The sequence below is a fragment of the Camellia sinensis genome, chromosome 5 (assembly GCF_055761805.1).
Source record: "Camellia sinensis isolate YWXY chromosome 5, ASM5576180v1, whole genome shotgun sequence".
Lineage (NCBI taxonomy): Eukaryota > Viridiplantae > Streptophyta > Magnoliopsida > Ericales > Theaceae > Camellia > Camellia sinensis.
In genome coordinates, this window is record NC_138965.1 from 181,052,394 (window position 1) to 181,076,933 (window position 24,540).

General features: G+C 42.0%; 1 protein-coding gene across 1 annotated transcript; it reads left to right on the top strand.

Moving 5' to 3' along the window:
• Positions 1-735: 735 nt before the first annotated feature.
• On the top strand, positions 736-4,811 carry LOC114315254 (loganic acid O-methyltransferase). Its single transcript, XM_082870580.1, has 4 exons — positions 736-917; positions 2,631-2,748; positions 3,399-4,058; positions 4,373-4,811. Exons 2-4 carry the CDS (start codon positions 2,677-2,679, stop codon positions 4,712-4,714), a joined length of 1,074 nt encoding a protein of 357 aa, XP_082726706.1. The 5' UTR covers positions 736-917; positions 2,631-2,676; the 3' UTR covers positions 4,715-4,811.
• The last annotated feature ends 19,729 nt before the right edge of the window (positions 4,812-24,540 follow it).

Here is a 24,540-nt window from a genome sequence, read left to right on the forward strand (position 1 = left end):
GAGAACAGGATACAGATTTCAGCAAATTACTGTTTATGACCGTTGGAGGAGAGGAACTGGTCAACCAGTCGGTTGCCCGGCCGGTTGCCCAACCGGTCGACCACAAAAAAGTTCAAACAGTTCAAATGGATAAGTTCAAACAATTCAAAAAAAAAAATTTATTTTTGCCTGGACCACTAAAAGGTTCAAACAGTTCAAATAGGTAGATTCAAACAATTCAAAAAAAAAAAAATTGCCTTACCGATCGACCAACCGGTTATCCCTGGAATAAATTTGATGAAAATCAACCATTGGAGCATTCTATATCAAATTGAGAAAATAGTAATTTTTTTACTCAGATTTGGTGAAAAATTAGGTGAACCGTTGGAGATGCTCTAATAAGCCATTTTGATATTTTCAAGTCCAAAAAGTAAAGTGAATGAAAAAAATTAATTAATTAATTTTTTAATATTTGTTGACTTTTTTATTTTTTTGGTATTTTTTAATTTTTGGATTAAAATGTAAAGTTTCCAAACCGATTCCAAATCCAATTTTTAAAAATCAATTTTTTAAAAATTTATTTAAATTATTTTTTTCTAATAAGATATAAACAGAAATTATACAAAATAATTTGGCTTTCCAAATAAAAAAATGAAAAATAATTTTAATAAACTGCATCCAAACAGCCCTGTGAGAAAAAAGAAGAACCACAATCATCAACTGGTGTTAGAGCATACAAACAAACAAAGGCGCATGAAACGCGTGGCTACTTTGTAGTGTGTATTAAAAATATTAAACCCAATTTCTTTTGGTTTCCCTATGATCCATTTTGTATATAAAAAACCATTTTGTATATAAACTTTGTACATTGGGAGAGTCACAAATCCATGTCTCCATATCATCCCCTGTTGCATTTTTGTGTTTAAAAGCTTTAAGAGGTGAGTTTTTCTTCTATATATTATTGTATTAAAACTCATGTCTAGGTTTAATAAGAGTTGTGTCACATGTATTGATTTATTTCCATTATTTGTTGTTTTAGTTAAAAAAATACATGTCGAATACATTCTCTCCTTCATTCTTCTTAAATTTTCTTGAGAAAATCACAAGATATGTAACGTTCATGCCTAAAATTATATGTTTGAGCTAGATGGTTGTTTTCAGATTAAAATCCCATGAGTATGTTTGTTTTGAGGGATTATTTCATAGGATTTAACTATTAGTCCACATTGTTTGGTTCAATTTTTTTGTTTCAGATCAATAGTCCCTTCGGACTATTAGGCCCTCATATAAGAGATTATTGTATACTAGGGGAGGGGTGAGATTATTTCCATAGAATTGGTATCCTATGAGACTAATATGTAAAATGTCCATTTTACCCTGATGTTATTACTTAATAAACAATTGAAAAAGGGTAAAATAGTCTTTTGAACATTTAAAAATTATTTTTTTAGTGTTGTTAATTTAGAATTACATATTAAATAAAAAATATAAATTATAAATTATTTAAATTTAATTTAATTAAAAATAATAAATTAAAAATTATGGCCTTATAAATTAAATTTTTTTAGTGTTGTTAAAAAATTAAATTTATATATTAAATAAAATTATTTTTTCAGTGTTGTTAATTTAAAATTATATATTAAATAAAAAATATAAATTATAAATTATAAATTTAATTTAATTGGAAATAATAAATTAAAAATTATGGCCTTATAAATTAAAAATTTTTAGTGTTGTTAAATTATAAATTATAGATTACAAATTTAAAATTATATATTAAATAAAAATTATAAATTACAAGGGTAAAATAGTTTATTGAACATTTATCCTTATCCAGTCTGTCCAACCAAACATTGGATTCACTAAAAATAATCTAATCCAGACATCTAATCCCATGACTAAACAAACATAGGATATAAATTCAGTCCAACCAAAAAGTCCGAAAACAATATATCTCAAGACTACCAGTCCGATGGATTACAATCCCTTTATCCAATCCATCCAAACAAACACACCCTAAAAGTGTTCCATTCATGATATTTAATGAACTTTGATTGATATATATGATTTGCATGAGATTGAAAATTATTAATTATTAAGTTAGGGTTTTAATTCTCTAACCTCAAAAATGTATTCCTGGATAGATTTGGAGACATTGATGTGCATGCATATCACCATTTTTAGTTAGTAAATGTTAGTATGAAAAAATACCAAAGTATAGAAAAATTGGGACATTTTGGATGACTCGATATTGTCTAGGGCTAATATAGAAAAATGATACACATTGGATTAGATTTGTAATAAGTGTTGGATTATGTAGGTTGTCGATGTAAATAGAGATATAAATTTTCTTAATTTGACTAATTAAATAGCCTTTGATAGAGTTGAGTAGAGAATAATGATTTATGCAGCCGATCCCATGGGACTTAAGGTTTGAATTGGTTTGGTATTATGTAGGTTGTCGATATATGTTCTTTACTTAGTTGATTTTCAGACTTATTCCGGTTTATTGATTTTATGTACTTTCCCATTATCCGCTTATAAGCAGTATGATCAGTCCTGTATCTATTTTATTCTTGTGATGTGGCCACATACATGTATATATATAAATGTGTATATATGACCTTGTATATAAACCAAGGACTCTTTAGTTTACTTGACAGAGGAAAAGGAAGAACGAAGAGCGGTGACATAGTCATGGAATCAAAAGCATTTCCTATGAATGGTGGAGATGGCACCTACAGTTACACAAAAAATTCTCAGTATCAGGTATTTCTTTTGTACAGGTTAATAGTCGATTCGTGTTATGTACAAATAAATAAATAAATAAATAAATAAATAAATTATTTATAATTTCAAGAGTTGCATGTAGTTATGAATGAATATAAGTTTAATGTCACGTGATTTTTTAATTTTATGCCAGAAGCCTTAGAATTTTACATCTTTTTCAATCTAACCTTTGAACTTAATTTTCATTCAATTAAGTCCTTTAAATTTCTAAATTAGCTCAATATTGCCTTTATGTTATATTTCATCCACATTGGGCAGTTAAGTACATTATATGGGACCCAATGAAAGGTGAGTTGGTAAAATTAACCTTAAATTCATTTTTCTAATATAAAATATATATGTATTTATTTATATATGGAATCACCAAGACAGATTTTGAGACAGTTGATTTTTTATTTTATTTTTTTGGTTTTGTTTCACTACTTAGAAATTTCATTAATTCGTATCTCGGCATAGTGATGTCATGAAAAGATAACAAAGTTGTTCAGCAAATATGACTCCATTGATTAATTTTCAAGTAGATCTTATGTTTTTAACTAAAGCAAACTTAAAATGCACCAATCATTCATTATGGTAATGATAAACAAAAAAACATGAATAACATACACATTTGGTTTATTTTTTTGCAGAGAACATCTTCAGATTCTGTAAAGGAAATGATCAAAGATGCAATTGTTGACAAGTTTGACATAACAAGCCTCAGTTTCAGTTCAAACACTATCCGAATTGCAGATTTGGGTTGTTCTGTTGGACCAAACACTTTCATTGCTATGCAAAATGTACTAGAAGCCATGGAAATGAAATTTCATTCCCAAAATGCCACTTCTGAGATGCCCGAATTTCAACTATTTTTCAGCGATCATACTTCCAATGATTTCAACCGCCTTTTCTCTTCCCTCCCTCCCGATAGGCAATACTTTGCTACAGGAGTGCCTGGTTCATTCCATGGTCGGTTATTCCCAAAGTCCTCTCTTCATTTTGTACATTCCTCTATTGCACTCCATTGGCTCTCTAAGGTACCAGAAGAGCTACTAGACAAGAGTTGTCCTGCATGGAATAAGGGAAGAATTCACTGCACAAGTGCCCCAAAAGAAGTTATTAATGCTTATACCACTCAATTTGCCAAGGACATGGAGACCTTTTTTAACGCCAGAGCTGATGAGATTGAAGTGGGAGGGATGATGATAGTGACCTTGCCAGCTCTTCCAAACATGCACGATCATGCTCATCACCCAGTCGGTGTCCTATTCCTCGCTCTTGAGCAAAGTCTTGTTGATATGGTGAAAGCGGTAAGTCATCATCATGTGCTTTATTCATATGAAATTTGTGGAAGCAACAAAACCTAGGATCACTTAGAATGATCAAATTTAACTATTATTCAAAGAGAGGAGATTAGTTTTTGTCTTAGTTTTAGATTCAATAATTATCAATTCAAAAGTTTTTTTCTTTTCTTTTTTTCCCTAACTACCTGTTATACTAAATTGGCAGGGATATTTGTGAACAAAATCACATAATGAATCTTCGCTTCTTTAATAAGCTTGTGTCCCATTTTGATTTACTTGTGTGAGATAGGAGTGTAACCAATGGTTAGTCTTTGTTGTAGGGATCAATTAGTGAAGATGAACTGGACTCCTTCAACTTGCCTTTGTATTCTCCTTCGCCCGATGAGATGAATCAGCTAGTAGAAAAAAATGGGTGTTTCAGCATAGAGAGGATGGAGTTAACTAATCCCGCAGCAAAGACAGATGGAGCATCAATTAACATACCAGCATTAATAATGCACCTTAGAGCTGGCTTTGAAGCAGTGTTCACCAAACACTTTGGCAAAAAGATCGTTGAAGAATTGTTTGAACGTACTCTCAATAAATCCGCAGTGATTTCCTCCCAGTTTGAAGCAAGCCTCAAGATTGGAAGCCAACTGTTTTTGGTTTTGAAGCGTAAATGATTTGAGTTCTAGTGGCCTTGGTCATCTCATTGGGATACTTTTGTTGGGAAGTTTTGAATTCAGATTTGGACAAATAAAATTGTGATGATCTGAAAAATAACTCATTGTTGCTCTGGACATTGAGTTTCTAATCTATGGCTTTAGTTTATTATGAATATTATAACTTGGATGCTTTTATACTTATCATATCATCCATTGAAGATGTAAAAGCCAGAAGATAAGCAGATGGAGGAATCGGAGGATGTGTCATTCAACTTCTGATTGTATCGTAAACTCTCTACCCAAACTTTGCAAATATAGGGATATTGGGGAAATGTGGAAATTTATGGGAAATGTAGAATCATATTGGGAAATGTAGAATCACCCAATCTGAACTGCTTTGTCGGCGAAATCTGAACTGCTTTGTTAAGTAACAACAAAATTCTGCTCTTTAATAGTTGTCCAAAGAATTACAGCATAGATATAGGGCTTGTTTAGTGCAACTTATTGTTAGTTAAAAACTAATAATTAGAAAGCATAAGCCAAAAACACCCTCGTCCTAACTTTCAGATAATCTTTTTATTTTTATTTTTTTTCAGTTTAGTTAAGTTATTTCTGGTTAATAAAATGTAGACTCCCTAAAAAAAACAAAAAAGTTATAAACAACTCGCATAAGCTGCCCCAAACAGCGCCATAGTATGATAAGATGAACATCTATGTAGGCCAAACAACATTTCATTTAACAAAAAACAAGGGGGGTTTTAACCTTCCTTTTCTTCCCTTTGTTTACGAAGTAGATATGAAAGCATACATACCAAATCCACTGGCTCATGTGTTGTGCCATTGTAATATAGCTTTTGCGTGGATGTTCATTCAGCATACAATGCAACTCTCCTTTTTTATGATACATGGCATACATGAGAGACAACGAGATATCGACTGGTCCACTATACGCAATATATTGGTACTGACCTAAAAATAACAAGAACAGAATTCACAACATTGTAGGAAACCAACATAAAATAAAATTTCAAATCATGATGAAGAGGAAAGTTTATTAAACCAAGTGAAATATAGTACTCCTGTCAGATTCTTCACATCTTATTGGTAATGAGTATCAGTGTAAAAGAATTTCACAACCATACCTATCACCTTATCTACAGATTGTAAGAATCACTTGAATCATTTGTTTATTGGTGGACACCAGATGAGTGGATTACTGGGAAAATATAAAGAAGGGAAACAAAACGTACAAGTTCCCAAGCTTCAAGATCTCTTTCCGCAGTGGCATGCAAGAGCTTGCTGCTTACAGTACAAAAAAAGGGTTAAATCCATGAATATTGTGGCATTCTCAACATTTATAGCCAGAGAAATAACATTGTAATAGTGCTAGAAGCCTTTTCTGGGAATGGTACATTCACCAAGAAGATAACAGTTAGCAGAGTGTTGCCAAAAAATGCTAATGCCCCTAGCAATTCACATTTTATTATGCACATTCTGGAACAATGTAATCTTCAAAAATTTTATAGCCATTCATTTCCTTTACAATTTCCTTGGGAGAACAAAAGAACATGATTAATGAAGAATAATTAAGGGCAAAATCTACTTTACCCCCTTGTGGTTTGACCCATGAGCAGTTTACCCCATCATTTAAAAATAGTCAAAGAGAACTCTTGTGATTTTGGACTAAAATGCAACACTAATTCCGTTAACGGTAAGTGAAGAATGACCTTAATACGCCTCTACCTTATTTCTGTTTCCCTCGCTTCTATTATAGATATAACCTTTTATGTTAATTGTATATTAACTAATTAAATCACACATTATAACCTTCTATCGTAGAGGCAATTGCTAAGAAGTTTGACATAACAAGCCTTAGTTTTAGTTCAAACTCTATTAGAATTACAGATTTGGGTTGTTCTGTCGGGCCAAACATTTTCAATGCTATGAAAAGTATCCTAGAAGCCATTGAATGGAAATACCATTCAAAAAATCTCACAACTGAGATGCCTGAATTTCAGTTGTTCTTCAATGATCATGCTTCCAATGATTTCAACATCCTTTTCACTACTCTGCCTCCTGATAGGAATTACTTTGCTGCAGGAGTGCCAGACTCTTTCTATGGTCGGTTCTTCGCCAAGTCCTCTATCCATTTGATGTATTCCTCTTTTGCACTCCATTGGCTCTCTAAGGTACCAGAAGAGTTGTTGGACAATGGCTCTCTTGCATGGAACAAGGGAAAGATTCATTATACAATTGCCTCGAAAGAAATTGTTGATGTTTATGCAGCTCAATTTGCAAAGGACATGGATACATTTTTCAATGCTAGAGCTGGTGAGATTATAGTTGGAGGAATTATGATATTTGATGATACGGCTTGTTCCAGTGAATGGATTAGACAGGTCCAAGCTCCTCAGGCCCACGTCCAAATGATCAAGCCCACCGGATAACCTGCAAACAAGTCCAACGGGGAACGGGGTAGTCCCCCAGTGAACCCTCCGACGAGCAAGTTAGAAGGAGAAGTAGGGTGTAGAGAGAGATTAGAGATAGAAAGCTTAACCTTCTTCTTGTCTTCAACGTTTGCTTATATCCTTTGGTAATCATTTCGCTGTCCCTTCCGACCTGTCCTCCTCGCCGAAAGTCTATGCTGTAGCTTACCTTGTGTCACGACCCAAACCCGGTCCTATGGGTTTAGTACCGTAACTGGCCAGTAATCCGAGATTACCGAAGGCCTACAGATGCAGTAGTACAGTAGAACAGAGTACAGGGCCTGGCGGAAGCCAATACAGTAAATAAATAATGTCCATTGAGCTGTGACAGTCTGTATGCCAAAAAGATTTTTCATGCATTCACATGTACAAACAGTACAGTCTATCCAAAATTTACAGTCACACAGTACAGGGACCTACTCCCTTGATAACAGTACGGTTAGCAGTTAACAGTCTATACAGTAATCCAAACAGTATGGAGACAAACGGGGGAAAAACAAACACCCCAAAGCCATAGCATGGCAACTCGGAACCTCGCAGTGAGGCACAAAGGCTGGCTTGACAAAACTGGAGTCTAACCCACGCTCCTAGCTCCGTTCTGGTGGCTGAGCACCTACATATATATATAAACAGTGAGCTAAAGCCCAGTGAATAACATAATGCGTAAAGAGGTCATGAATGAAATGTCCTTACAGTAATGAAATCAGTTCATTAAACAATACTTCAGTCTTTCAGTTAGAACAGTTATTCAGTCATATGTGGTACATCCATTAGCATAGCAGTAAACAGTAGGTCTTAAAGACCGAACAGTAATGATGGCCATCAGTCAGTAAACAGTAGTGGTTCCGCGAGGAAACCGACAGAGATCTCTGTAACAGTAACAGTAACAGTAAACAGTAGTGCTAAGGATGCCACAATACAGTTCAGAATATAGGACATACATTCATTCAATTAACAGTAATCAGTTCAGAAAACGGTACAGTTCAGTTGTTCAGAAAATATTCATTTGTGAACATATCTTTACACAATCGTTACTCACAGAGTTTGGGCTACAGTATGCTAGAGTGTGTCTCCCAAGTCGCCAACCCTACACAGATAACAGATTGAACACACTAAGGTACACAGCTGGGAAAGATAACAACTTAATCCCTAATGCCTCGGTGTGTTCTACATCTATATCCTCAACAAGATGTCTTAAACTAGGCCTAAGAATGCCTAGAATGGGATGAGGATGCAAAGATGCACATTTACAAGCATTTTCAGAAAACAGAGTCCCGCTCGAGCACAAGTTTCCCCGCTTGAGCGGTCATGCAACAAAGGTACACGCTCGAGCGTAAACTTTCCCGCTCGAGCGTACTGTAAAAGTACTGGATGGGTGAAATCTCCGCTCGACGCCCGCTCGAGCTTGAGACATGACTCCGCTCGAGCGCCCAATCCTCCGCTCGAGCGGACTGTAAAACAGTGCAAAGAAATACTGGATGCTCGGATTCTACGCTCGAGCGCCCAGTTCTCCGCTCGAGCGGGAGTGCAAAATCTGGAAAACCCAGATTGCACCTCCAAGCTCGAACTCAAGTTGTTAACAACTCAAAACCGATCCTCTTGGGCTCATTTCCTGGAAAACTCTTACAAACACATAGAATATCATAGTTCAAAGCTCAATTTGAGAAATCAAAGCCCAAGGGTGTTTAATTCAAACCCAATTTCAAACCAATTTCAAGAACATGAAGAACATGCAAACATGCATGAATTCAAATCAATTCAAAGCTTCAATTTGAAGCTCTAAGGAGCCAATTCTTTTCAAAACATGGTGAAATCATGGACTTAACATAATCATGAACATGTATGTAACCTTTTTGCCATGAATTCAACTCAAAACTCATCAATTCAAACATGCATGCAAGAAATGAGCTTCAATTCACCATTCATGTACCAATTCATGACTTAGTTCTACATTTTAACATGGACCATGCAACAATCAACTCAAAGCATGAACAAGAAGACAATGGAGCTACCTTAAGTCTTGTAGTTCAAGAAGGGAGCTCAAACATGCAATCTCTTCAACAATTCTTCAATCTCCAAACAATTCACAAGATGAAAACCCAATTTCTCTCCCTCTCCCTCTCTTGGTCGGTTAAGCACAAGAGTGAGCTGATGAAATGTTTTGAGTGAAGTGTATACAAGGCTCAACAACATGTGTGAAGTAGTGGCCACTAAGTGGTCTAATAGTAATTAAGCCTAACTCTTTAATTAGCTTATTTCAATCTAATTTAATCATACCTAATCAGTTTTCAGATAATTATACCATAAAATCACATTAATTATGTTGATCATAAAACACCAATCAATTTCTAATTCGGCCGCCGATAAGGCCTTCAATTAGCAGTTTAAACATATAAGCATGAACAGATCAAACAAACAGTCAACAGATAAAATGCAATTCAAACAGATGTATTCATTCAATTCAGTTTCAATTTCGGTCAGTCAGTTCAGTACTTTTAATCAGTTCATTTATCAGTCATGATCAATTCAGTTTAACGGTAATCGATGGTTATCGGTAATCAATCAGTCATTAATCGGTAAACAGTACGAGGGTTGTTACACCTTGTTCAGGGTAAAGGGGTCCTGTTCCGACGGAGAGGTGTTGTCGTAATAAATGCTGTGATGGGCTGCATTAATGGTGATGTGCAGTGGCAATAACTTTGCAGATCTTTGTCTGCTGATGTGGCTCATCCTTCACCTGCCATGTGTCTGAATGTCATTGGCTGTTTATGCCATGTTGGATTCCAACTGTTCTGGACCTCACCAGCTGGGTTATGTATTGGGCTCCAAGTGATGGGCTTGGGTTGTTCATAGTGATTCATGGCCTTTATGGGCTTATACACGTCAGTAGTCCCCCATTCTCGAGTGCAGCTTTAGTCCAATGAAGGAAATACTAATGAAGAAAATGAGGGTGTTAGGGATTGGCAGGATGGAGGTCGACCGGCAGGGGTGACCGAGAGGGTAAACCGACCAGGAGGTGGTCTAACCGTGCAGGGTGACCGAGTGGAAGGGCTGACCACGAGAAGGGCAGACCGCGAAGGTTGGTCGAGTGGGAGGGTCGACCACGAGGAGGGCCAACCGCGAAGGGGGCCGACCACGAAGGTTGGCCGAGTGGGAGGGTCGACCACAAGGAGGGCCAACCGCGAAGGGGGCCGACCACGAAGGTTGGCCGAGTGGGAGGGTCGACCACAAGGAGGGCCGACCGCGAAGGGTGACCGAGTGGGAGGGCCGACCACGAGGAGGGTCGACCGCGAAGGGTGAGGTGGAGGGGTGTGGGGCTCGAGAGGCGGTGTGTCACGTGGTGATTTGAAGTGGAAAAGACAGGGTAAGGGGAGGAGACAGCGGATCGTGGTCGTACATATGGCAACATCCCGCAGGGGGGGATATTAGGCGTTGGATCAGAAATGAAACGATAGGTCATTATGGGTGTTGAAAAGACAGTTTTGGCAGATATTTTGAAAAGTTTTCAAACTGGCGAAAATTAATTGTGACCCTTGGAATACGGGTAAGCCTTGGGCTTTTGGGATTATTCGATTCACCTACTTGTTTGCAAAAAATCAAAACATCCCAAGTGTTAACTCCTTTGTTGCTCACGACACACCTCTGTAACACTTTTTTGATTTCCTTATACCCGCATCTGAAGCGATTCGCAGACATACCATAGAAATGGCCCAAAAAGAAGCTGCGAATGCCAGGGTGGATCCGTTTGGTGATGACGATGCAGTGGAGTTAACGGAGCAGTATAGGACGGAGAGGCAAACGGAGAGGGTAGTGAGCCGGTGGTACGATCTCATGTCTCCACCGTAATGGCAGCTCCGAAGCCAATCAACTAGGTGGAACCAGATCACTGGCACACGAAGGCTGACAAATCAACGGTTACTGCAGCAGATTTGGAGGCTATTCGCGAAAAATGCCATGTGCCTGCTGAAATAGAGTTATTGTTGTCGATGTCGACGGAGAGGCCATCCGACGCCAAGCCAGAGGGGGTTTGCCCTTTATGAGAAAGCATTGAAGGGAGGACTGAGGTTGCCCCTGCTGCAAGTGGTGGTAAATGTCCTGAATCGTTTGGAGGTAGCGCCGGGTCAACTAATGCCCAATGCGTGGAAGATCATACTAGCCTGTGCAAGTGCGTGGCCGAAGGCGAACGAAGGGGCGGCCATGACAGTAGACGAATTATTCACATGTTACAAGGCCTCAGGGCAGCAAGAGACTTGGGTCACGCTGCAGGCAGCAGTAGGGAAAGGGCTGGTGGCGAGGCTGCCGTCGTCGATCAAGGAGTGGAGACCACGGTGGTTCTATGTGTCCGCCAGTGGAGGAGTTGGAGTGCGCACCATTTGGAAAGTGCCCACCAAGTCTGTGGAGCCAAAGCTGGGAGCTGCAGTAGAGGAGAGAATAAAGAGGGTGAAGGCATGGCGAGAGAAGGAGGGGGTCAGGTGGGACGAACTCGTTCAACCCTCAGCCTTGTTTGCAGCAGGGTTGGGTCCTCAGCCGAGTGGAGGAGATGTGGGGCGAGCTGAACTGGAGGCAAGGAGGAAAGTGCATGAGGCTAAGGATAGGGCCATGCTGGCCAAGGCCACGAAATTTAAGGAGGCGTAAGAAGACCGACCGCCTAAGCCGATCGCGCGGGAGAGGATCCGACCGCGCCCCAAGCCGCTGGGGGAGAAGGACTTAGGCAGTTTTGTGCCACGACCGCCCCTAGTGGATCCTGTGAAGGAGCAGGCGAACAAGGAAGGGGAGGCTCTGAAGAAGAAGAAGAAGAGGAAGAGTGCCCCTGATGGGGCTATAGATGCGTCTGGATCGAAGAAGGCGAAGGTTGAGGGGGAAGACACCCCTATGGTCAAGGAGGCAGAGAAGAGGGCAGTGGAGGAGACCCCAGGAAGGGTGGCTGCCCAAGAAGTGGTGGAGGTCACCCCAGTATTGGAGGTTGTGGAGGTCGCCCCAGTAGTGGTGGAGATCGCCTCAGGGGTCGCGAAGGTCGCCCCGAAGTGCAAGCAGAAGGTGGGGCAACAGGCCCTAAGCCAAGGGGAGGAGAACAGTCCCAAGGCGGTCTTGCGCCCCAAGGAGGGGGGGTCAGTCTGACGACTACGATCTACCACGCTCGCGCAGTGGAGCTGAACGGAGAAGAGGGCCCAGCCAAGGCAGGAGCAGATCGCCTTGTGGAGATTGTGAAAGAGGCAGTCTTGCGCTTAGCAACCAGATTCAATGAAGCTGAGCTGTTGAGGGGGTTATGCTCAGCTCAAATGGAGGTAACCACCTTAGCAGGGGCTCTGCTGAGAAAAGCGGGGGCTGCAAAACTCAAGACAGATGAGGCCAAGGCTCAACTTGCAAGGTTGAAGAAGAAGAGTGTAAACTGGGAGAGTGCCCATGCTGAGCTGCGAGCGGTCAAGTTGGAGCTGAAGAACGAACGCCGCCAGGTTGTGTCGCTCGAGTTCCAGCTGGTTGGCCCAAAAAGCCTGTGCAGTCGCGCTCGAACGGCATGAAGAGGCGATGACCAGTAATGAAGAGCTGGTTAAATAGAAGGATGAGGCAAACGTGAAGATTGACGGTCTGTAGAGGGAGCTGGAGGGCGAGCGCGCGAAGGCAATAGAGGAGAGAGACGGCCTGCAAAAGGAGTTGGAGGAGGAGAGGGCCAAGGCATCTTCTGAGAGGGCGAGCGTGCAGAGAGAGTTGGCTGAAGAGAGGGCCAAGGCAGCCTCTGAAAGGGCAACCCTGCAGAAGAAGTTGGAGGAAGAAAGGGCTAAGGCAGCCTCTGAAAGGGCGACCCTGCAGAAGGATCTGGACAAAGAGAGGGCCAAGGCAGCCTCTGAAAGGGTGGCATACCCCAATCTGTGCGTTGTAGCAGTGGATCAGTTCAAGGGATCTGCTGAATTTCAGATGGCAGTTGATGCCGCGGTCGCCAGCAGCTTGGCGAGGGAGGAGTCTGGGGGGGCGGGCCCATCGAGGACGACCGCTGGAGGCAGGACTGAGTCGGAAGTGATTGAGAGCTTCCAGCGGTCAGACTTTTATAAACACTAAATGGCAGAGTTCTAGGACAGTGGTTGGAAGATGTTCAAGCATAAAGTTGAGGAGCTGTTCCCAGACTTGGACCTGAGTAGTGTAAAAATTGACGACGACGATGTGGCCCAAACCTCCCTGCATGAGGGTATTGAAGAAGAAGACCTTGTGTCCAGCGAAGAGGAGTAATTGAAGAAGAAGAAGAAGACCTTGCACAGACATTGTGTGGTTGTTTTTGTTTTGTTTTGTTTTTTTTTTTTTTTTTTTTGAATTGCTGTAATGAACTTATGTACAAAGTTGTGAATAAATAAAATTTCAGTTGTGTTTTGCATTTGATTGTTTTTGCTTGTGCATCTGAAATGGATGAGAATGGTGGCTTGCGTGTGGAGCTTGTGTATGAATCATTGTGAAGTGCAGAGTGGAGTTAAACTTGTAATAAAAACTAAATTTAGGAATTCCTCAAGACCGAGTGGGATTGAAGTTGTAATAAAAACTCAATGTAGAGTAAAGTTAGGAACTCCTCAATGCAGAGTGAAATTGAACTTGTAATAAAGACTTAGTGCAGAGTAAATTTAGGAACTCCTCAATGCAGAGTGAAATTAAACTTGTAATAAAAACTCAATGCAGAGTAAAGTTAGGAACTCCTCAATGCAGAGTGAAATTTAAAATGTAATAAAATTATAAGTTTGTGTTTGCCATACTGCTCAAGTAGGTTAGTGGTTTATGGAGTGAGGCTTGGCTTGTAAGGAAAGAGGCTGACTTGTAAGAGTTTGATTGAGAAGAAAATAACCTGACTTGTAAAGAAAACGTGTAAGAACGTCTTTGGAATTTGACTGAGCAAAGAGTGGTGTAAAGACTTGGAGCTGGAATTGTGACTAAGTGTGTCTACTAATTCCACAAGCTTGAAGTTTGCATGGGTGGCCTTGATTGAGCCCTGCATGCGTGCTCAGTTGGGGCTAAGCCATGATTCACTAACGTTGTAAGTAACTCAGTCTGAACCTGAAATTGTGGCGCTCGGTCTTGGCGGAGACTTGTTATGCTTAGGTTGGCTGAGGTTTGGTCTGGCCGAGTGCTTCATGCTTAGTCGGGCTGAGGCTTTTTGGCGCTCGTCTAGACGAGGCTTTTGGTGCTCAATCTGGCTGAGGCTTGTTGTGCTCAGTCTGGCTGAGGCTTCTGGTGATGAGTCTGGCTGAGGCTTCTAGTGTTCAGTCTAGCTGAGGCTTGTTGTGCTCAGTCTGGCTGAGGCTTTTAGTGCTCAGTATGGCTGAGGCTTCTGGTGCTCAGTCTGGCTGAGGCTGTTAATAAGTGCTGCAAATGAAAATGTTATTGAGACAACACACAGATAGCTGAGATATAAAATTGTTGTCATGGACAGTGTAGTCCAGTCGATCAAAGTTTACATTATGCATCAAAAAGAAAATACAACAACTGAGCAATACAACAGTAAGAATTTATTAAAAGTATCACTTCTAGTGTTCAGCGTTCCAGGGGTGGGGGAGGTCTCGACCTTCCATGTCCTGAAGTCGGTAGGTGCCCGGACGTGGTCGGGCTTGCACAACGTAAGGTCCCTCCCATTTGGTTGCCAGTTTACCCTCAGTCGGATTTTTGGTGGCAAGAGTTGCTTCTCTCAAGACAAGGTCCCCTACAGTGAACTCCCTTGGTCGGACTTTGCGGTTTTAGTGTGTTCTCATTTTCTGTTGGTATGAGGCCAGTCTGACAGCAATGGTCTCTCTGAGTTCTTCAATTAGGTCCAGGTCTGCCCGACGGAGCTCTTCCGTTAGTGCTGGATCCGGATGTAAAACCCTAGGAGTAGGCAGACCGACTTCCACCGGAATAACCGCCTCAGCGCCGTATGTTAAGCGAAAAGGGGTTTTTCCAGTGGGAGTCCGAGCTGTAGTTTGGTAAGCCCATAGTACATTTGGTAGTTCCTCAGTCCAAAGTCCCTTAGCAGCTTCTAGCTTGGTTTTGACGATCTTCAGAAGAGAACGGTTGGTGACCTCAACTTCGCCATTGGCTTGGGGATGATCGGGGGAAGAGAAACATGGTTGAATCTGGAGGTCTGCACAGAACTTCTTGTACTTGGCGTTGTCGAATTGTTTGCCATTGTCGGAGACAATGGCCTGGGGGATGCCAAACCTGCAAACGATCGACTGCCAGATGAACTTGGTTGTGTTCTGCTCGGTAATGGTGGCAAGGGGTTCTGCCTCTACCCACTTAGTGAAATAATCAATGGCGACAATGGCAAATTTGGTCTAGCCTCGGCCGGTGGCTAAAGGACTAACTAGGTCGATCCCCCATTTGGCGAACGGGTAGGGGCTGCAAAGTGTGATCAATTCAGTAGGAGGAGCATGGGGGATGTTGGCAAAACGCTGACACTTATCACATTTGAGCACGAAATTAGTCGCGTCTTGGTTAAGAGTAGGCCAGAAATATCCAGTACGAAGTATCTTGTGGGCCAGAGACCTGCCGCCTGAGTGATTGTCGCAGATACCCTCATGAATTTCTTGCATTACATAGGTTGCTTGAGCCGGATTGAGGCACCACAGATAGGGGCGTGAGAAACCACATTTGTACAAAATGCCGCTGACGAGGATGTAATTGGACGATCAGGCCCTGACTTTGGCGGCTTGCTGTTGGTCGTCTGGAAGTTCCCCCGTTGTCAGAAATAGCAAGATGTCTGACGCCCAAGAGATGGGCTTATTTTGGAGGAATTGTATTTCGTGCTGGTCGGGGGAAATGGCGGGGTGGGATAGGTATTCGAAGCGGACACCACGGCTGAGGTCGGACTAGTCTGCGGAAGCCAACTGAGCCATCTCATCTGCCTTAGAGTTTTTCGCCCGAGGAATGTGCTTGATGTGGAAGGTATTGAAGAGGCGAACAAGGGGAAGTGTAATATCCCTGTAAGCCCGCATTGTGTCCTCTTTGGCATCGAATTCTCCCGTGATCTGTCCGACGATGAGCTGAGAGTCGCTAAACACTTGGATGTGGCTGACACCAATATCCCTGGCTAAGCGAAGACCTGCTATCAATGCCTCATATTCGGCCTCATTGTTACTGGCCTCAAACAAGAAATGGAGAGCACATTTGAAATAACCACCCTCAGGGGCGGTGAGGATGAGGCCAGCCCTACTACCTTCCCTGCAGGATGATCCGTCGACGTTGAGAGTCCAAGAATGAGGGTCTTATGGCTTGATGGGAGCTGGTGGGGGTGGAGAGGCAGTGGTTGGGGTAAGATTAGTGAATTCCAGGATGAAATCGGCGATAGTCTGTCCCTTAATTGTTGTTTAAGGCCGGTAAGAGATGTCAAACTGGCTGAGTTCCACTGACCATTGCATGAGTCTGCCGGAAAGTTCTGGTTGCTGCATGACCTTCTTCAAGGGTTGGTCGGTGAGGACCACTATGGAGTGGGCTTGGAAGTAAGGACAGAGTCGTCTGGAGGCGGTGACCAAGGCTAAGGACAATTTTTCTAACAGTGGGTAGTTCTACTCCACTCCCCTGAGGGCCCAACTGATGTAGTAGACCGGTCGTTGGACAGAGCCGTCTTCCCTGATAAGAGCTGCACTGACAGCGGTGCTTGATACGGCTAAATAGAGGAAGAGGGGCTCGCCCGTGATTGCCTGTGAAAGGAGGGGGGGTTGGCCATGCACTGCTTCAACTGTTGAAAAGCCTCTTCGGATTCAGCCATCCATTCAAAAGTTTGTCGAAGAACTTTGAAGAATGGTAGGCACTTATCCGTTGCGCGGGAAATGAAGCGGTTGAGGGCTGCAACTCGGCCAGTGAGTCTTTGAACCTCCTTAACCGTTCTGGGTGACTGCATCTCGATCAAGGCCTTGATCTTTTCAGGGTTAGCTTCAATGCCCCGCTCACTGACCATAAAACCCAAAAACTTCCCAGATCCTACGCTGAAGGCGCACTTCTCTGGGTTGAGCTTCATTTGGTACTTACATAGGGTGGCAAAGGTCTCTCGCAGGTCAGTCAGATGATCAGTGGAGAGTTTGCTCTTGACTAGCATGTCGTCGACATATACTTCCATATTCCGACCTATCTGGGGATGGAAAACGGCATTGACCAACCGTTAGTAGGTGGCCCCAGCGTTCTTCAATCCGAATGGCATCACACGGTAGTGGTAGGTACCTCGATCGGTAATGAAGGATGTATGTTCCCGATCGGACGGGTGCATCAGGATTTGGTTGTTTGTAACCAGAGAAAGCATCCATGAAGTTGAGCATTTGATGACCGGCCGTGGCGTCGACCAGCAGATCTATGCGGAGAAGAGGATAGCTGTCTTTGGGGTAAGCTCGGTTCAGGTCAGAGTAATCGACACAGAGTCGCCATTTGCCATTGTTCTTGCGGACTAGGACCACGTTTGACAACCATTTAGGGTAGTCCACATTTTTGATGAATTGGGCCTCAAGGAGCTTGTCAACCTCTGCGGCTATAAGAGTATTGCGCTCCGGATGAAAGATGCACTGCTTTTGGCGGTAAGGTCAGAAATGAGATTCAATGCTGAGGCGGTGAGTTATGAAAGAGGGGTCAATGCCTGGCATGTCTGAATGAGTCCAGGCAAATACATCATTGTGCTAGGTCAGAAGGGCAGTAAGGTCGGCCTTAGCGTAGGGGGATAGTTGGCTGCCGATCTTGGCAGTTTTCATTAGGTTGGTGGGATCGATAGGAATCTCAACGAGCTCCTCCACCGGTTCTCCTCTGACCAGCTCGTCCTCATCTCGGACGTCAAGTCCTTCGATGATCATGGCCTCCTTTAACTTTACTTCCTTGAGTGAGGCGACATAACATTCCTTGGCTACGATCTGCTCTCCCCTTACTGTCCCGACGCCCAGGTCGGTAGGGAACTTTATGGCGAGGTGGTAGGTTGAAGTGATAGCTTGGAAAGCGTTGAGGGCGGTGCGACCAAGGATGATGTTGTAGGCAGAGGGATAGTCGACCAAAAGGAAAGTGAGCAACTTAGTAATCTGCCGTGGGTATTTTGCTGATGGTGATGGGGAGATCGATGGAGTCGATGGAGGTCACCCGTTTGCCAGTGAAACCGACCAAAGGGGTTTGGAGGGGGGACGGACTTTTCTCTCCAATCTTGAGCTGGCGGAAGCAGTTGAGGAATATGATGTCTGAAGAACTGCCATTGTCAATGAGAACCCGTCTGACTTTATAGTTGGAGACGAGAGAAGAAATGACGAGAGGGTCATCATGAGGATAACGGATGCCTGTACAGTCGGCGTCCGTGAAGGTGATGGGCTCTGTCCACTGCTTGGGCTGTTTGGAGGGTCGGTCTACCGTGGCAACTGCTTTGTCTGAGCCTTGCCTTATCTTTCTGAGTTCTGTCTTCTGAGCCGAGCGGGATGGTCCCCCACAAGCAAGGCCACCTAAAATGACTCGAATTTCACCAACTGGCGGAGGGGGATTACCTGGCGGCCGAGGCTATTGTGGAGGGCGATCATGGCCTTGGTTAGGTTAGGCTGGCTGCCGGGGTGGGGTGCGCCGGCGGTTGTTTCTAAGGGGCTCGGTTCTTTTCCTCTGCTGAGGGCGGGTGTCCGTGAACCAACTGAGACGCCCTTGACATATTAGGGTCTCGACCTGATCCTTGAGGTTAATGCAGTCATCAGTGTTATGGCCATGGTCCTGGTGGAAACGACAATATTTGGACTGGTCTTTCTAATTGGAAGGGGTCCGTGAAGGTAGGGGCCATTTGAAGGGGTAGTCCCGTTGGATCTGGTTGAGGACTTGTTCCATGGGAGAATTAAGGGGGGTGTACCGCTCGAACCAACCTGGAGGTCGGGCTGGTGCCGACCGGTCAGCGCGGAGAGGTCGGTTTGTATAGTGGGGTGTTTGGCTATTATACTGGGTGTTTCTGGGTTCTGAGTCTTTTCTCTTTTCTCTGGGGATCGGGTTTTTAGCTATTGGATCCTGCCGAGCGGCTAGTGAATCTTCAGCATTCATGTATTTCTGGGCTTTGGTGAGTAGGGCTGCCATAGAGGTCGGGGGGTTTTTGAGAGAGGAAAGAAGAAATCGGACAATCGTAGCCCGGCCATGAAAGCCGTGAGGATGACCTTGTCATCGTTTTCCGCTACTTGCAGGGCTTCGGTGTTGAAGCGGGTAACAAAACTGCGCAGCGACTCCCCCTCGGTCTGACGGATGTTGAGGAGTTGGGTTGCCGGGCGGCGTTGGTGCTGGGCTTCAATGAAATGGCTAAGGAATGAGTCGCTGAGGTGCTGGAAAGTAGAGACAGAGTCTGCTGGTAACTGGCTGAACCACAGTCGAGCTGACCCCTTCAGTGTCACGGGAAAAGCCCAACACATGATCTTGTCAGGGAAGGCATGGAGGATCATGAGGGTTCGGTAGGTCTCCAGATGGTCGACTGGGTCCGTTGTACCGTCAAAAGAGTCAATGGTGGGCATCTTGAACTTGGCGGGCAGAGGTTTGTCCCGGATGGAGGCAACAAATGGTGAGTTTGCCGTGGTAGAGGGTTTATGCTGAATGTTCAGTATGACCCCTTGGAGTTGGAGCTTCATTGCTCGGAGTTCAGCGTCCTAGAGGGGAATGTTGTCACCATGATCAGTCAATGGGGCTGGACCCTGCTGGCGTCCTCTTCAGGGGCTGGTGCCACGACCGACGGGTGTGGAGGTGGAGGTGGTAAATTTATATGTGGGGGAGGAGGTTGCAGACCTTCCAAGTTGGGTGGATAGGGTTGCGGAACAGTATGGCTCAGGGCTCTTTCTTGGTTGGGTGGAATATCTAAAGGTGGTGGAGGAGGCATCGGAAGGTTTCTTTGGAGTAAAGCATTTATCAGGGCCTGGTTTTGCTCGGCCATGCGGTTAATGCTGTTGGTAAGCTCGATAAAATAATGCGGTGGGTTGTTTGGATTGGGGGGGTTGACCTGATGGTCGGCAGCATTATTGTGAGAAGCCATGGATCTAGTCGTGACCATACACTTTGATGGGTAGGAGGAAAAGGTTGTTGGGATAGGGTCTCCGGCGATAATGAGCACAACTGGCGCGCGGAGCAAAGTCTTTCCCACAGACGGCGCCAACTGATGATACAGTTTGTTCCAGTGAATGGATCAGACAGGTCCAAGCTCCTCAGGTCCACGTCCAAATGATCAAGCCCACCGGATAACCTGCAAACAAGTCCAACGGGGAACGGGGTAGTCTCCCAGTGAACCCTCCGACGAGCAAGTTAGAAGGAGAAGTAGGGTGTAGAGAGAGATTAGAGATGGAAAGCTTAACCTTCTTCTTGTCTTCAACGTTTGCTTATATCCTTTGGTAATCATTTCGCTGTCCCTTCCGACCTGCCCTCCTCGCCAAAAGTCTATGTTGTAGCTTACCTTGTTCAGGGTAAAGGAGTCCTGTTCCGACGGAAAGGTGTTGTCGTAATAAATGTTGTGATGGGCTGCATTAATGGTGATGTGCAGTGGCAATAACTTTGCAGATCTTTGTCTGCTGATGTGGCTTGTCCTTCACCTGCCATGTGTCTGAATGTCATTGGCTCTTTATGCCATGTTGGATTCCAGCTGTTCTGGACCTCACCAGCTGGGTTATGTATTGGGCTCCAAGTGATGGGCTTGGGTTGTTCATAGTGATTCATGGCCTTTATGGGCTTATACACGTCAATATTGATCATGCTAGGTCTCGCTGATGGCGTTCTCAATGTTCTCAGGACCCATTTCGTCCGTCTTTTTATGCTTTCAACCAGAGTTCCCTTGATATGGTGAAATTGGTGAGTCAAACTTATGTATTATTCAATAAAGGAGGTTAATGTTTGGACAAGAAGTCTGAACATATGGATCAATGTTTTAAAAATCGGATCGGTGAGCGAATTGGAAAAGAGATCAGGTAGACGAGTAACTTATTCAACCGTTGAGTTGAATTGGAATCGAACCGTAATGTAATAAATATATTAAAATTATGTTTAATTAAAAATATAAGTAATAAAATAATAAATTAAAAATATTAAATTATCTTAAATATTTCTCTTAATATTTTTTTTACTGAAAAATCTAATAATATATTTTAAAATATTATTAATTTTAATTTTGGAAAAGGAAATCAAATATTCAATATTCCCTCCGTATGATTTTAATTCAAATAATTTGATTGAAAGAAGAGCAAAAATTTTGAAGGGATATAAAACTTTCAAGTCTCCCTTCAATACATTTAATTGAATCCCACATGGATTTATTAAGTTTTTTTGGAAGAATTTTTTTCTTATAAATAAGTAAAGACTTTCACAATAATTTCAAGTTCTTAATGGGATTACTCAAAGAGGAGACCTTTGAAAAGGAGTTTTCAATTAAAATTTTCTTATATTCATATATATATATATATATATACACATAGAAAATAAGAAAGAAAGAGAAAATAAAGAAAGAGAAAATTAAAAAAAAATCAAAATTTCCAATTTCAATGACCCGACGAACCGTCTCCGAGTCGATCGGTTCGCCGGTTCAATTGTCGGTTTTTCCGGTTCTCTCTAAATAGGCCAGTTTTTAGTTTCGAACGGTTTAGAGGGTATATCCGAACCGAAACTGTGACGACCCTGACCTCCAAACTAGTACATTATATAATTTAAATGAGTCTAGTTGCATGATTATGTACTTAATTGTATGATTGCATGTTCAATTCTATAATTATCTATTGATATACGGAATATCTGTTTAAATTGACAACTTAGAGTCGGAAATTGGGAGACTAAATGACTTCAGAAACTGATATTGACTAGCCCAATAGGCTAATTAGAATATTTAGAATTTTATGGCAACTTTAGGTGATGTTTGATTTAGATCAAAATAATTAGAATAAACTGATTGAATTAGTTAGAGTTAAGCCTAATTAATTAATCCTAACCATATTTGATTAGGCTAACTTAATCACATCCTATATAAGACCCAAATTAAGCTTATGAGCTCATTTTATATACACATTTAGCTGAGAATTGAGAGAGGGGAGAGGAGAGTTCAACATTTAGAGAGAGAAAGAGGAAAATTGTAGAGAATTAGTGGAAGATTCAAAGATTGGAGCCATAATACACTTGAATTCAACACTAGGTATGGCATTCATCACTAATTCATGTAGTTATGGCATATAGTAGTTGAATTCCTCTCATTTTTGAAATTATTGGCATGTTATTGAAGAAAAGAAGCTATGAATATCATAAAAATGGAAGAATAGAGTTGAATTGCTTACATGCATGCACAATTTGAGTCAGAATTCATGAAATTCCTATATGCATGACACATTTACACCTTAATTTGGAGAACCCTTCATATTTTCATGCTTCTCATGTCACTTGATCATATTTTGAACATGTTTTGGAGAAATGTACACTCAAATTGAGTTAAACTTATTTTATAAATTGAGGTTGGAGTCATTGGTTGGGAAATTACCATGATTTTGAATAAATGGGTTCAAATTGGAAGTGTTTTCATGTTATATAGTGACTCTCCATGTTTTTATACCAAAAACACAAGATTTGAAGCTTTGAGTACCATGTTTGAACTTCAAACACAATTCTAGATATTCCAGAATTCGTGCTGTCCGCTCGACCGAGGAAGTCCACGCTTGAGTGTGGAATTCGGGCTCTGAGAAGTTTCTGAAATTTTACAGTCCGCTCGAGCGACCAAAGTGGCACTCGAGCGAGGACCCTTTTTCTCAATCTTCCGCTCGAACAACCATCGAGCTGGAATTCCATGTATCCAGTACTTTTACAGACCGCTCAAGCTACAGAAGTTACGCTCAAGCAACCACCTTTGTTTTTAAAGCCCCGCTCGAGCGTAGGAAGTTGCGCTCGAGCGGAGGCCCTGTTTTCAGCAAAATTTTACCAACTCTTTTACGTGCATATTTGCATCCTCATGCCACTCCAAGCATTCTTAGGCACCTTTTGGACTCCGATAATCATACAATAAGTTACACATAAAGAGAATTGAATTAAAATGAAATGGAGATTCATTTGTATTTTGTTATGTGTTTCGTTTAGGTGGACATCCGAGGCTTAGTGTCACTGCAAACCACTGTGAGTAATAACCTTATAAAGATATGTTCAAATTATCTTTACTTTCGAAAATGTTATTGCTATCAAAACGGATATGTGATTGATTGAATGAATTCTTAAAATGATTTGATAATTGATAGCATGGCTTATTGAAATGTTATTTCCTCTAATGAATGAAGTTCTGTTTTGAAACGATATTGTGGCATCCATTGAATATAGGCCCACCCCTGGGGGTAATAATACCATGGCTAGGCCCTTGCTTGAGAGTAACAGTACCATGGCTAGGCCCTTGTCTGGGGGTAACAGTACCATGGCTAGGGCCTTGACTGGGAGTAACAATACCATGGCTAGGCCCTTGCCTGGGGGTAACAGTACCATGGCTAGGCCCATGCCTGGGGGTAATAATACCATGGCTAGGCCCTTACCTGGGGATAACAATACCATGGCTAGTATGATACATTATCATTGGAATAATATTTGTTATCACTTCATGGATGTACCACATATAATATTATGAATGGCTTTTGTCACTACAAAGAGATGTTATTATTGCTAACCAAAATATTTTGTTGTGAATTTGATCTAATATGGCGAATATCTCCTTTTGAAAATGATTTAAGGTTCATTTCGAAATTTTAAGACATGTTTTTGTACTCTTGTCGAACTTCATTCATTTAACCTCTTTATTCTGTTATTACTCATTAGGCTCTAGCTCACTATTTATTTATATATGTAATTGTAGGTGGGCAAACTGAACATTAGAGTTAGATAGCCTCGAGTTTACCTGGGTCAGCCTTTTGTGGAGCTTCCAAGTGAAGTAATTCAGGCTTGGGTGGAGCCATGCTTGTCGAACCCCCCTTTTGTGTGGTTTAATGGTTTTGTATTTGTGCATAGTTGGGGTTGTATTTTGTAAGACATGAATTTCTACTTATGTTGGATGTAACTTGAAACAAAACCTTGTTTATTATATTCGCTCTCCTCATATATGCACGGCTCAATGGATGAATTCTATGACATTTTTTTGACTTCCGCTAAGCCCCGTACTTTACATTGAGGTCGTAGGTAATCTATGATTACTAGTCGGTCATGATGCTAAACCTATAGGGGCGGGTTTGGGTCGTGACAGAGTGATATCAGAGCACGAGTTATATCTCACTCACTTGTCCATTGAGCTATAGAGGGTCTAGAAGAGACTTCTGGAATGCATTCATGTGCATTTGATATGTTAAGTAAGATAACTTTGTGATTATATATACAACTGCGTACATGATTATATGTACATATATAAATTGTGTTTGTATAATACAAAGTTTTATATAGAAAATG